The sequence below is a fragment of the Athene noctua genome, chromosome 14 (genome assembly GCF_965140245.1).
Source record: "Athene noctua chromosome 14, bAthNoc1.hap1.1, whole genome shotgun sequence".
In the NCBI taxonomy this organism is placed as follows: Eukaryota; Metazoa; Chordata; class Aves; order Strigiformes; family Strigidae; genus Athene; species Athene noctua.
Genome location: NC_134050.1, coordinates 10045250 through 10060397, shown reverse-complemented (window position 1 = coordinate 10060397; position 15148 = coordinate 10045250). Strand labels below are relative to the sequence as shown.

The 15148-nt window shown below is 39.9% G+C and overlaps 1 protein-coding gene across 4 annotated transcripts in view; it reads left to right on the top strand.

The window, feature by feature from the left end:
• The window catches only part of ABTB2 (ankyrin repeat and BTB domain containing 2), a 146656-nt gene that overhangs the window by 21996 nt on the left and 109512 nt on the right, over positions 1–15148 (top strand). For 2 of the 4 annotated variants that reach the window (XM_074918463.1, XM_074918462.1), the window contains exon 2: positions 14670–14680. The exons of the other annotated variants lie outside the window; for them this stretch is intronic. In XM_074918463.1, coding sequence (XP_074774564.1) covers positions 14670–14680 — 11 coding nt within the window. The remainder of the gene's footprint in view (positions 1–14669; positions 14681–15148) is intronic. 4 annotated transcript variants of the gene reach the window in all.

Below are 15148 nucleotides of genomic sequence, written 5' to 3'. Positions count from 1 at the left end.
AATAAACCATTTCATTCTATTGTCATTATATAAAAACTTCTAAAAGCTCATCTATGGGCTCATGGTTTGTTTTTTTGGTATTGTTTTGGGTGTGGCTTTTTTTTAAGAAGTGTTAGGAAAAGTTCTCTTATGCTTTGGGAGTATTATGTAGAAACCTTGACTTGAGTGAGTATCAGTTTTGTTTGCATTTATAAGATACTTGAGGGTGATGTCAATAAGATCATCAAGCAGGAAGTTTGTCAGAATCATTGTCAATGAACCGCTACTGAAAGCAAGGTTGAAATCCGTGCAAAAAGTGCCATTTACTGTAAAATTTAATCTTGTTGGAGCCAAAGGAATAATTTTCATTAGCTTTAATGGGGTTTTGATTGGTATACAGAATAGATGTGTGCATCTCTTAAGTCTGAATAATGCTTCTACCTGGTGTGGTGTAGATAGAAGAAGAGAAAGGCAAAAAGTCAAGAAAACAGTTAGGAGTTGTGAACTAGAATTGAGGGAAAAGATACTTACTAGTGCTGAGAGACCAGAGAGTTTCATTATGGGATAAAGCAGTTGTTCATGGATTTTAGTCTGTGATTCCATAAAATAGCAGAAGGAATGATTTTTCTTATCAGAAAAGACTGGATTCTTTCTGAAGCAGTTGCTTGGGCTCTTTCACTGAAATCACTTGGACTGAGGCCATGTGTTTGTCTGAGGTAGTTTTGTTTTAGTACTTTGTAATAAACTTAAGGGCTTTACACCTTGAGGTGAGAGAAGCTTTGATGGAGAGTATTCATTCCATGGAAACTCTGGATGTCCTGTCGTGTGTGCTGGAGGCAGGGGGGATTTAAAGCATCTCTACACTGAGGTAGTTTTGTAGCTGTGCCAGTGAGTGTGATGTGGGTGACTGGTGTGTTCTTGTTAATATTGTTCCTTGAAAAAAGTGTGTCCTTCCCCCCATCACTCCCAGTGGCCCCGTTCTCCCAGTGCAATGCCAGATGCAGAGTCTCTTGTTAAAGCCCCTCAAGGAAGATTCATGTTTAACACTACATTTCCCAGTGGAAAGCAACCCTGGAACTGTTACTGGCACCTTTTCCCTGTGTATATAATCTTGGGTCTCGTTTTTTTTGTTACAGACGTGTGGAAATGCAGCCTTCATCATAGCTTATTTTGTGGGATGATGTATGTGCTGCACATCAATAGATTTGGGAAGGGGACTGTTTTGCTTTGTTTTTAAATGGTCACAGTGACCTGTGACCTGCTGGAACTGAGTGATAAAACTATGTTATTTTTCTTCTACCTTAACAGCAGTTCAGAATATCATTTTCCCTTTATAGTATAATGATGTATATGTAAGGCTGTACGATTGTGGTTTTTAATGTTCACTGCAGAAGGCCAGAGCTTCCCTAAGGCAAGCACAATTTATAAATTAAAATAAATATAATTTATTAGCATGAATGTAACTCTTGCCATATAGCCAAGACTTAGATTATGCATATGTTATGGAAGAAGATACTAAACTGGCACAGGGCATTTGGCCTACCACCATCTGTGAAGCCTGCACTCCAATTTTCTGCTGTTGCCATGGGCTGCAGACTCAGACAGGAAATCATGGTAGGATGGGAAAGGGTCCAAAATATACACAGCTAGTATAAGGTTTGCAGTTAAAAGAGAGTCAGAGAACAGGCTATCTGTTCTGCTGAACAGGCAGTGCAAACTAAAACTGGCTTGTGTATGCACGCGCGCGCACTTTAAATGTCTTTTTATATTTTATATGCTCATATTTTAAAAGCTTGAATTTTTTCCATGTAAAGTAACGTGTATAACTTCAAATGATCCATTTATATATGAGGGGCCCGATTCAACCCTCACTTAATTGGCCATGCTGGTCTGAAGGAAGAATAAAGCAGTGGAGAATCGGGCCCCTGATGCACATGAAGTAACCACACAGAATTTTGTCTCAGCATGTCAAACAAAAGAGCAGCCCCCTGCCTCCACTTCTTGCCCTGGGCTCACCACTGCTTTGGGACCTGGTTTTGTTTTCAGGGAATAAGACCCGGGTTCTATGTACGAGTCAAACTTACCAAGTTCAGCCATAGGAGGCTCTGTGCACGGTCTGTCCAGAAACAGGGACGCAGAAGGTGTCTGGTCAGTGGAGCTGGATCTCTTTCTAGTGCTGGGTAGATTGTAGGGTCAGAGTTATCAGTAGGTTGGGTTTTGGGGTTTTTTTTGAGCTGTAAGTGAAACAGGGAATGCTGGGGTGACTTGCTTTGGAGGGCAAACAGTTTCCTTATCTGTCAATGAGAGAGCAAGCATAATAATCTACAGGTAGTGAACTGCAGTGTTTGCAAAGCTTCCAGTGTATCTAGAGAGTAGTGTGCAGCTGGTCAGTCTATGCTCCCTTGACAGATGATAGGAGAGAATAATTTCTCCATCAGTTTCTAATTTAATTTGTGTATAAAAGATGTTCCTTAACTGAAAAATAACAATAAGAGCTCAGCAAGCTTCTTATGGCAAAAACCCGAACTAAGACTTTTTCTCACAGGCTTGTCTGTGGCTTTTAATTCTGACTGAAGGGAATCATGCAAGAGGGTGGTTTGTTCTCCAGGCGTTTTCCAACTGTGGCTTTTATTTGGCCGTAAGAACTGTTTCCTGCTTGCCTTGGTTGTGTAGGTAGTTCTGTTTCAGCTGCATGGAAGAATGGAACTGTGAACAGGAGTAAGGTGAGGTCTACACGTTACAGTGCCAGATATTGCTAGGTGCAGTGGTGACCTATCTGCCAAGAATGAGACTGAAGCTACCAATTAATTCCTTTAGAAATCAAATAATTTAGGCAGTATTTAACCTTGGGGCTGGGATCAGTGAATGAGGCAGTCTGTTTCATGACCCTGTATCTTCCAGTAACTGCTGCTTTTTAATGTGTAATATAATCTTGAAAAGACTTGCTGATTTTTATTTCTTATTTTAAATCTGACTGGAGACAATTTTCAAATCATGAACTGACTCAGCCAAGCCATCTGCCTGAGTCTTCAGCAGCACATTGTATTTCTGAAAAGCGTTCTAGGGAAACATCATAATTCTGAAAAGTTTGAGCTGATTCTACATTAAGAGGTGATCCAAAAAGCTGCTGCTGATTTACATGTGAACGCTGCCAAGTATTTCTCTGATGAGACTACATAACAAAGAAGTGCTCTAGTGATTGAGTGAGGCTGATTTGAACAATCTGTTGTGGGTTATAGCTCCTTCTGATATTCCACAATTGTGAGAAGCTACTGTCACTTGTATTTTCAATCTGGGTTTTGCTTAGAGGTATGAGATCTTTTGTTGTCAAGTCCCTTGAACCAGTTGTGGGGAGAGTTACAGTATTTCTTGCTTAACAATATCCATGAAGTTTGCATGGGTTAGCTTTGTTATCCATGGTGATTTCTAGAAGATGACAGAGAAGTTGTATTTGATTTGTCTTAGGGATAGATATACAAATTCTAATTTGACTGTTGGGTCTGAATATGGATATGAATTAAAAATCAATTGCTTTCTTTGCTATTTTCTTAACTGTTACTGAGGAGCTTGCTCAGTGAATATCTGTGAAAATGTATAGTATTCATTGTGTAGGACTGGTTCATCTGAGGACGGTTTTCTGTTCAGGGAAAACAGGTTACTTTGTGTGCTTGTTATGTGATGAACAGCATGAGCTTTAAAAGACTCGTGTGGGAGTGATTTCTACTTTTTGTTATTTGCTGTTGTAGAGAAATTAAGCAGTTCATATAATGCAGCTGCTTATTTTGGAACAAAATCAGCATAACACGTTAAAGAACCCATTAATCACTTCACTTGACCTTAATTTATTATTTAAAAAATCCTTCACGCATCTATTGTTCATTTAGGAATGCCAGGATGCTAAGAAAATGTCAGACCTACAGGTTAAGAGCATGAAATTAAGTTATAATAGGGAGGAAAAGCAAAATGGATTCCTGTTGAAGTATTGGCTCTCCTTTTAGTCTCTTTTACTCATTTTTAGGAGTAGAAAGTGGCCATATAAATACCTGCACAAATAAAACACTGCTGTGAACTCTCATCTTGTTCCATAGTTGCCATGTGTAAATTTGTTCTGGGATAGGGGCTGCTTCTCTTAGTTCAATCCTTGCCAACTGAAAACCCCTCGCTTTCCTGCAACTCTTTCAGGAGGGGGAAAAAAGAGAAATAAACCAATTTCTCCATCTCTCCTTTCCTCAAAAAATTCCAACGCTCACTTTAAAAGACAACTTATTTTGTATTTAGACTCTTAAGTTCCTTGGTGAAGTGTCTTTCTCATATATCCCCTGTGTAGTCATAATGGCATCAGAAGAGCTTACTACATTATAATCACATTAACTTGTTGCAGAGGTTTTTGTAATTACTGTGAGTATATGGATCAACTGTTAACACCTAGATTAGTTATGAGATGGAGGAAGGAGTCAGTACATGACTTTTCAAAAAGATTGAATAATTTGGTCAGAAACCTGCCTTGTGTTTGCATAGGAGCATAATACAATTGTCTATTCCTACAACCCAAAATGTAATCATAACCACAGGATCAAGCTTTCGTTCAGCTTTTAAGGTACTCAACCAACATTTTCATTTTATTGGGAGGGTACAGTCAGGTTTGTGGTGTTCTCTAATATATAGTAGTTCGTAAAACTGGCAGTCTTAATTGGATGTAACAGTTAGTAGAAGCATATGAGGTGAACCAGAATGAGATCTCTTGGGGTCTGAATTGCGTCTTCTCTTAAAATACGCATGGCTGGGCGCAGTGAGGAGCTGAGGTCGAGAGCAACATAGAAATAATTTTGTTTGAATAATGGCATTCATGTAGCTATGCTAATAAGATGTATTCTGCTGTTTATCCTACAGATTGTGGACTGGACTCTGAGCTTATTTTACATGTATAATGGCTCTGTCTGCAGTAGAGCTTGTTTCAATATACAGTGATGTAATGGATCAGAATCTGACCTTATTGCACTGCTTTCCCATAACTGTTGTGCAGTAATCGCACAGCTGTTCAGATATTTTTTTCCAGTTGGCTGCTTTGGGAGGCATTATTATTTGGCCTCAACTTCCTAACGCAAGTAATCAGCCACTCTTTGATAACAACATTCAGACAGAGCAGGCAGTGGTGTTGAAGGCATTAAGCATTTGCTTCTGCTCAAAATATTCAGGCCTTTAATGAGTATTAGGTTTGTTTTTATGAACAGTGAATTATGTGCTTCCTCCTTCCCTTTGCCCTTATCTTTTCCTCAGCTTAAGACAAAAGCAGCACTTAAGAAAGAAATGAAGTGTTTCATATAGATATCTCTTGTAGACTTTTTTTGATTAATGTCATGGATATGTGCTCTGTTACATTCAGCATCCCCACTGACATCAGGGAAGTTGCATGGGCTAGCAGTTCACCACTTAAGTGTTTTTTGGGGTTTTCTTGAGTATCTGCTTCATTCATTGTGAAAATCCTGTGAGCTTATGAATTAGACCCAATAAAGGGTGGGAGGAGGAGTATAAATGGATACTTTGGAAGCTGAAAATCTGACTGCACTGCAGAGCTGCTTGGTCATATTAGAATCACTGAAATGCTGTTTAGGAGGACCTCATGGAGGTCATCTAGTCCAATCTCCTATCCGTAGTTGTACTCTTGCCAGAACTAGGTCAGGTAAGGCATGGCTTTGCCTCTCTAAATCTTGAAAATGTCTGTGTGGTAGATCCCACAGCTTCTCTGAGCAACCTGCTCATTTTTTAGTGAAAAACTTTCTCCTAATGTCCAGCCTGAGCTTCCCAGGCCACCGTTTGTGGTCAGTGCTCTTGGTTCACCCTGTGGTGCTCCTGAGAAGAATTTAACTCTGTAATTTTTGTAGTTACCTTTCAAACAGTTGTAGGCTTCTTTCAAATTCGCCTTTAACATCCGCATAGCTGGCCGATACAAGCCCAGGTCTCCCACCCTCTCCTTGAAGGCTGTGCTCTGTAGGTCCCTGACCATTTTCAGGCAGAGACCCTCTGCCGGTCTCTCTGCATCCTTTTTGAAGCAGGGAGCCTAAAACAGTGTTACCCACAAACTTGCTGAGGCTGTTTATGAAGATATTAAACAATATGAACCCCAGTGTCAGCTCCTGCGTTCTCTGCTTGTTATCATTCTGCCGAATAATACTGTATACATAACACAGCACTGTATATTATGTGGTCTGCTATCACCTGCACCTCACCTTGAGTGTGGAACGACCTTTCTGGTTAGAAACTGCTGTTGAGTTCTCAGGCAGAGTGCGGGGAAGCAGCAGTAGAGCTCCAGAGATGAAGAGGCAGCAATGAGGAGGTGCTCTCCAAAGCTGATGGCAATCCCAGGTCTGACTCCTGTCTGGTTTCTGAAGACTTGGCTTCTCTGTGATACTGAGCTATTTTATAACTTTTTGGCCATGTGATTTTTCTCTCCCTCTGTGTTTCTTTTTAATTTGGGTATTAAATGAAGCTAATGATGCCTCTAACCTTTTGTTAAAGTTCAGTGAACGAAAAAACTTCACAAACAAGTGGGTTACATTGCCTTGTGACCACGCATTCATACTTAGCTGTCAGTGGCTGTCATATCCCATGTCACTTACAGAATGCCTCGCATTGTATGTTAGTGTCACCTCATCCTTGATCTGTTGTTTGTACTGGAGAAGCACCTGGAAAGCCTGTCTTCAGAGCATGCTTGCCCTGGCTTGGATGCCAACACTTTTTTAGGCATCATCTTGGGGCCAGAGGACTTGCAGTGCAGTTGGACAGAAAGAACCGTGGGAGGATGAAGTGTCACATGAGAACCCTGTGGCAAAAGCAAGAATGAGCCCAGACTGATTTGGTCCTGGCTTACTGCTTGCAACCACTGTTGGTTGCCCTCTCTGCTGGAGAGGGAGGTGTCCTGGTGTTGCTGAAGTCCTAGGCTTGACAGACTGTAGGGAGCGAGACTGTGGCTTTGTGCACAGTGAGCAAGTGTGGGAAAAGAGAGGTTTCAAATGCAGAATTTTCTTTCTGCCAGAGCACAAAACGAAGACATTACTTGCTCTAGGGACTCTTCAAAGAGACTCATCACTAGAGAGTGAGTTTCTTGCTACTATAAGCAGTGATTATTGAGTTCCCTTGTAGCCATTTGTACAATCAAAACTATTTCTGATGTTTTAAAATTAAAAATAAAACCAAATAAAAACCACCCAAACAAAAATAAACCAACAAAAAGATATCTAAAGTCTTCTGTGTAGCAGTGGAGTATTGCTACATGCTTCTTGCAAACTCCTTTAGCTCTCAACTAAGTCAGAGCTGTGGTATCAGTGTTATTGAAGCATATGAGAATATCAGACTTTTCACTTTCTCTTCTGTGAAAATGTGGAGATTGTGCTGAAATGTTCCTCAGAGAGGCTGTATCCCATTAGCCAGCAGTATCACTTCTGGATGCGGGGTCCCCTCTGAGGCTGGCAGTACTAATGGAAAAAGAGAAGAGACATGTTTTTGACATACTTACAAACTCTGGAAATGTCAGCAGAGATAATCCTGACTAATGCATTTTATTTACCAATGAGATATAGGCTGCAAATATTGGTATACCCTAGAAAATGGTGTCCTCCTGGCTTGAGTAGTTTAACTAAGTAGAGTTTACTAGTAGCAAGAGGAAACTTGCTCCCTACATACAAATTCATGTCTGTCTTTCTCTAATTGAAGTAAACCCTCTGTGAAATTGCTACCCAGAAATGACCTCACTAAGGTTGTTTGCTCAAGCTCTTAGCAGTCAGTTTTGAATACTCAATGCAGTAGCCAGAAAGCAGCAAAACTCCCTATAAGCTAGAGAATAAATGAGGTGGTGTTGTCCATTCTACCAAAATGTGCTCTAGTTCTCTGCTTTTTGTCCAAAAAATAATTAAAATAATATCCTAATGTTGCATTTATTAGTTACACCTTGCCATGTGAAATCCAAAGCACTGGTTCCATACAGAATGCTAAAATGCCAGAGGTTAACTGTGCTTCAGTATTTTGTACTAACCCAAGTAACCGTAGTGAGCTACTTAAATACAAACATTAGGAAAAAAAAAAATCCTGCACTATTCTAAGTCTGTTGCCAGTGAGTCTTTGAATTTAGGTAATTTCATGCATGCGGAGGTAGACTTTATTTTTCCTTCATCAGCTAAAATAACAATAAAGCTGAACTTGGTGTATTTATTTAATGAAACACAGGATCCCTGCCCTGATGGTTTTAATCAGTACCCTCGCTATGTGGTAATTAGGGGTTCTCTCCCATGTTTCTGTTTTTACTTAACTTTCAGAATGTGTAGCCAGTTTAAGTTTCCAGAGATACTTGCAACTAATGTTGCCTCATTTACATGCAGATTATCCAGAGGGGACTTTTAAACACACACTCACATTACAGAAATGCAGATGTTTTCAGCACTTTCTTATTCAGTGAACTGTGTTCTTGAGTAAAATGTTATCCTTCGTGAGTAACTAATTCATTCCACTCTGCGGATGTGACCTGCTCTTTCATTTTGTGCACACAAGGATTCAGAAGCTGAAGAGGGCTGAGAGCCAGGATTGCCTGTTCTCCGATGTGCCACTGCTAATTTAAAAGTACATACCTGAAATCAGGTTCAGGTTGCAAATTTGCCTCAGAGAAGCCCTGTGTGCAATATAGGTCAAGAAATGGGCTGTTGCTTTCTCTGGTTAGACAGGACATCAGTGGGCAGGAGGTTACAGCAGGCTTCTTGACTTTATGCTTAATACTGACTCCCTAAAAGTGACCTGAGAAATGTTCATATTTGTGTGTCTAGCTACACAGCTGGGTACCATTTGCTCCTGGCGGTTAGGGAATCACTGGAGACATGAGGAAGTAAAACAAATATATAGCATTTAAAGCTCTCTAAAACAGCTTCCCTGCGTAATATGTGATGTTAAAATACTAGGTGGCAGTTTGGTCCAATATAAGTTTTATTGGTATGAGTTTGGGCCAGCCACATTATTCAGGAAGCCACTACTGAGTTTTCAAGTCATCCGTAATGTGTGCTAGTAAAACTTTTTTATAAAGCAATACAACCTCATGCAAACTCCCTGTGTGACTAGTCATCTGTGTTCTGGGATTTAGCTAGTGGGGTGTTTGGGATGTGAGTCTCAGTTGCTGGTTTGTACAGGTATATTGCTTATAAAGCCAGACAGAAGGAGTGAGCTTCTCCTGGTCCTAGCCTTTAGCAAAGGCATTATAGAGAAACCATCTTTGTGTTATGCTGAAACCTATTAATTAAACCTTTCTTGTTGCAGAACTGAATCTTGCTGGTAATTCTCTGCCCTTCCTGAGCATTAAGGTTAAGAGGGAACCTGTCAGGTTTTATCTAGCGTGCTGTGTATTGACAACTACTGTAGGATCAGAAACGTGTCTCACTGGGGGTATCTGGTGCTTGTTTTCTACGAGCAGAAAAATCAAAAAGCCTTCCCCAAAACATGGCCATTTGAAGTGATGAAGCTGAGACATTGAAGGAAAAATGAAACATGCGAAGGAAAAAAAATTTCTCTTTTATTGTGCACCATGTGTATCTGGGAATAAATTTATCTGGGAGAATAAAACATTTTGGTTGCAAATAGAAGCCAGTAGCTGGAGTGATTTGGGATCAGAACAGGAGGTGGCTGGCCTGGACAACTGCCATATGAGCATTGCTTAAGTACACCCAACTAGTTTAAAAGGTCTAGAATATCCCGCCCTACCCTCTCCCACCTTCTTCAGGAATATGTTAATTGTGAAAATGCTCTCATAGTAGAAATACAGTGTTAGGATGAAGGTATGTTGCATTCTGATTGCAGTGGGATCTCTTATTATTTCTCTGAGAAGCTGTTTAGATTCCTAGCTAAATAGGTCTTTCCAGGCTTGTTCACTCACTTCTTTGATCTAACTTGGCACTTTTTCATTCTGTTGTAATTTTTTTCTTTGCAGCTCAGCTGTTCTTAATCATAACAGCTTATGAATTTGGGTACGTACTTTAGCTCTGAGTTTGAAAATGAGGGGTTTCATCTTTACAGTTTTATCATAAATAAAAAAATTAAGAAATTGGTAATAAAATGTGTTTTAAACAGTTTCAATAGAAAAGCGTGTTACAATGCATTGTGAGAAACCTGTTTAACTGGTACCAGTAACAGTCTACTAACAGCAGCTTAACTTTAAACCTATGCTTACTAAATGCAAAAAACCCATATACTTATAACAAATGTAACTTTCTTTGGTGAATAAAATATGGGTACATAAGTTCTTTTAAAAATAAGGTTTGCTCTTATCTGTTGTGGAAGAGCTGGAGTGTGAATACAGACTGCAGTTTGGAAACCCATAATGAGGTAGAGATTGCAAAAAAAAATTGCTCAAAATTCTTCCTCTCATTCATATTCCTCACCCAGAAAAAAGGAAGGTTGACTGAAAACGAGAATTATGAGCAAGCCGTAGGGAAGCCAGCAACAAAAGGATTTACTGTTCCAGTGTAGCACTACACCAGTAGTATACTGTACTCACTGTAGTGAGTTCTGTAGTAGCAGCCCATGAAGAGCACAGAACTGAGAGAGGGGGGACTAGGGGTGTCTCCTGCTTTCCAAATGAAGGATCAGATATTATTCCTGCTTTTATGTTGTCTGAATGGCCAGTTGGTAATACTTAATTATTGGATATAATCAAAATGTTTGCAAATCTCTCCAGGTTTGGCCACATTGTTGCTGTGTGAATGTAACAGTATGTGGAAGGTTGTAGGTGAATAAATGTGACAAGCCAAGGCTTGAAAACATGAGACCTGCATTCACTGCTGGGGCTGTTCTCCTGGAAAACAGAAAAGGAAAACAGATCCCTTTATGAAAATAAAAACATGTTATGGGATAGCTCTGCTTGTATTGGAGTAACTTTTTTTCTAGTGAGGCTTGACTTTGTTTAATCTGAATATTGCTGCTAATAGCGCAGCACCATTCCCCTTGTATGATATGTGGCACAGAAAATTCAGTTGAACTGTCCAAGGCCACCTTTCAAGTCAGTGTTAGAGTTGGGATTGAGTTCTAGATGGTTTTGAGCTTTTGTGTTCCCCTTGCCTCCTCCATGTAATTTTAGAGCTTGTGATTATGGAGGGCAAGTTGCACTTAGCACAGCACCAGTCGATGATGAGATTCTTTAACAGTGATTTTACACTGTGAGCATCAAGCTTCAGTGAAAATAATAAAAACTGCAAGACCTTACTGCAGTCAAAATCGCTGGTGTTTGGAATACTTTCCACAACTTGCTTGTCTAATTTAGCCTTGTAGGCTGGGACAGTCATGAAAGAGAGCAGTGAAAGTATAAGTAGCCAGTTAACTCGAAGGATTTACATTCTGCTCAGCTGTGGAATTCTGACAAATAAATTTAGTGTATCATGATGAAATATTTTAAGGAATACTTCTTGCTGTGCAGTCACCCACATTTGGATAACATTTCCATGTTGTAGAAAAGTAAACCACTGTGCATACTTATTACAGAAACATGTTTGTGCAGCTCACCATAGCTCACATCCAGCAACAACCTACACGTACCCGTCTGGTGACAAATGATTGCTCAGCCCAGCAGCGATCTGACTTCTGCTTTATGATAAGCTAAGGTGGTTTCCTTATTGCAAATTATGGGAAGGTCTCTTTCTCTTTCTGAAGTACGCAGTCATCTATTTTTGGATTTGGTTTGTATCACATTCATGATGACTTTTGCTGGGTACGTCAGAAAGCTTGTCATCATTCTTTTTTTAAATATTATACAGCTGAGTAGAATTAGGGCATACCATACACATGAGGAAACCCTCTCTCTTTTCCCTTTCAGCTCCACTGAAAAGCTGTATTATTTCACTATGTGTTTGTACAGATCACGAAGCATTGTAGGTAGTGTAATAAGAGGTGGAGAAGCTCTTGTGAAGAAGATGACACACAAGAGTTTCGGTATGCTGCTTCTACTTCACACCCTACTTACAAAATATTACAAGGACTCAAGCCAGGAGCTATAAAGCTTATTGTTATTATAATAAATAGCTTGCGATTTTTATAAAGTACCTTTTGTTAGTTTTACAAATACTAAATAAGCCTCATAGCACCTTATTAAGGCAGAAAAATATTGCAAATTCCAAGTAGAAAGGAAGGGAAATTTGAAATGTATGCAGGAGAAGTGATTTGTTTAGTCAAGCGAAAACCTAATTGACAAAACAGGAAAGAAAATCCTCAAATGTGTCTCAGTCGATATTGTGGTGCTACCCAGTGCCCATCTAAAGTTGGAATAGATGTGTCCTGAGTGTGCTGTGCTCTGTGCTCGCTGGCCACCGCAGTAGCCGCTGTGAGATTGTAGCAAAATGGAGAAGTGTTTAGAGCAACCCCAGGGCTGCATGAATTTACAGCCCACAAACAGTGGAGGGGGGACACGACACAGCAAAGCATCTCCAGCATTTCAGTGTATCTCCAAACAAGAAATGGGATGCTGTCTTCCTGAAATTCCTTCTGATATTGAGTAGTTATCAGCAGTCTGCTTGAGACTTAGGGATGAAAGGTTGTGCTGTGCTTAGGCCGTAGAGTGTTAGCTGTTTAATAAATTATTATGATTAGAGGTCTTGCAGTGAATGCTGCTGGAGAGACATGCTTCTGCAGCTGAGAGAGTCGGGAATCAGGGCCACCCTCTCAGAGCAAAATCTCAGTGCATCACCCATGAGTTGGTTACAAAACTCCTTTCCAGTGAAAGTGAAATCTCAGTCTGTTTCCATTTGGTTCTTCCCAGAAGAGAGTTTTCATTTTTTTACTGCCCTGTGGTAGATGTTGAAGATGAAGGGGGATGCTCTGCTCCTGCATTTTTCTTTTTATGCCTAACACATGTGGGGTTGCATAAAGAGCTCATTACTCTCTATTTTATAAAAACTTTACCAAAAAAATCACGTATGAAACTGATCCTTTTTTGTGTTTATGGTTCCCTTTAGGACTGGAACCCAATTTAGTGTTACATTAAGAACCATTTTAGCTTAGGTAAAAACAGGTTCTGTCATTAATCAGTTATGAATCATATTTCTTTTCTGAATTACAAATATAAAAATCCAAAGGCCTGAGGAAGCTCACTGGCATAACAAATATAAACCAAAAAGTTGCTATTTACTACTTTCAAATCAAGCTCTGACTTCATAAAATGGATCTGATGTTCATCTTAGTTACAGCAGCGTATCTGAAATGAGCATCTGGACTCATATCTCATCTACAAAGAAACCTGTTTTAAGCAATAGCCCTTCAGACCAATAACGATTAGTTACTTAGTAAACTTGGTTATTTAAGGTAAATTCTGCATGGAAATTTAAGCTCATTCTGTAAGTGTGTGTGACCATAAATTTACCTGGTTTAGTAAACTTGTTAAAACAGTCTTAAATTAGACATTTTAAAGAAGAGATTTTACATAAGTTGTGCTAAACCTCCGGAAACGTTATTGATTTACAAGTGGCTGAATTTGCTTGTTACTAAATTTGTTCTAAGATTTCTCTTCCCCTGGAGAAAAATGATTCCGTATCATTTTAAATCGTTGGTCTTGCTGGTTACGTGTAAGCTGTGGGGTGGATTTACTCCCCAGTGTGCCTTGCAGATCTGGTCTAACACCTTCCTGATGCTCCTACCACAGGGCAGGACAGGACTTGAGTGTGCATCTCTCCACCTCCTCCCCAGTCTGCCTGGTTGCTGGGGCACCTAAGTTTTCTTCTAAGGAAAACAGGAGTTTCCAGTACACTTATGGCTGCATAGTTGGGGAAATAAGACTGCAGGGAATCCCTGGAATGGTCCTGTTTTGTAGGCTAGGCATGATTGATGGTGAGGATCAAACAGGGCTGTGCCAGAGTAGGGTAGTGGTTACACCAGAGATGTGCAAAACTTTCCTTATCTTTAGGTAGGCACAGTATTTTGACATTCAGATTTATAGTTTCATGTTACTTCTGCAAGGAAATAAGAGAATTGTTCATAAAAGAGGTATTTTTCAAGCAGATGCCAATAAATAATATGAAGAGCTTAATGAAAGGTAATTGTCTCTTATGGGAAAAAAGTTTCATTTTCATCACTGAAAATTGAAACCATGTTGTAGGTGGCTGCTTGCAACAGAGTCCAAGCTTGGCTCTGTATATTGGCTCTGAGAACTGAGCTGGGTTCATCCTTTCCCAGGAAAGGTTCTGGAATGCGAATTATGCCCTTTCAGCATGGGCGGCGACTGCATTGGGTTGTGTTTATGCTGTTGGTGGTGGGTTGGTGTCCCAAAGCAAGCAACACCTGTGTTTAGGTGCACTAGGACAGAACTTGGGAAATGCAATCTCAGCCTTCTCATGCGCCTGTGATCCAGACTGGTGTGGTCCTTTTCTTTGTGGCTTGTAGTCTATATCTGGTGGATTATTTTTCCTAGTGAAAATTTCAGGTGTGATTTTTATTCCCCCGCCTGGTATAAGTTTGGGTGACTTAAACCCAGTCAAGTTGAAGTAATGAAAGTGACCTGGACAGATACTGCCATCCCTTTTCTGTGTTGGAGGAGTTATTCTAAGGTAACATAGTGTGATGTTAGTATACAGGGGTTTATATTGTCTGTCAGCATTGTTAAAATATAATTATTAGCATTAATGCATTCTCCTTTGCATTGATTCTTGAACTGCTAACAGAACAGAAAAGCAAGAAAGGCTTGATCTGTGTACCCTAAGAAGTGGTGATCTGCTCTGTACACAGCATGAGAAGGAACAGAACTGTTGAGTAAGAGGTTATCATTGCTTCGCAGTAATTTTTCAAAGTGGAAACATTCCTGAAACTGAAACTTGAAGAGTCAGGTGCTGGTGGAACCAAAACCAAATAGAACACTTGCAATAAAACAAGTTAACTGCACCATCCAGTTGAAGCTTGCTTTGAAATTAATGAGCACCGAGTTTGTTCTTTTTAACTTGAATTGGGTTTTATTTTTTGAGGAGTATTTACTAAAATGTGCACTGTTGTTGAGAGTTTTTCTATGTGAGGATTTCAGTGCAGAGGAAGCAGTGGTAAAAATTCAGTAAGACTATCTTAAAACTGTGTAAGTGGAGCTGCTCTGCATTTGTTAGGGTCATCTCCAGAAAGAAAGTAGCATTCAGAAAGTTGTCTGTGCCATGGCTTGCTGGTGAGTACTAAT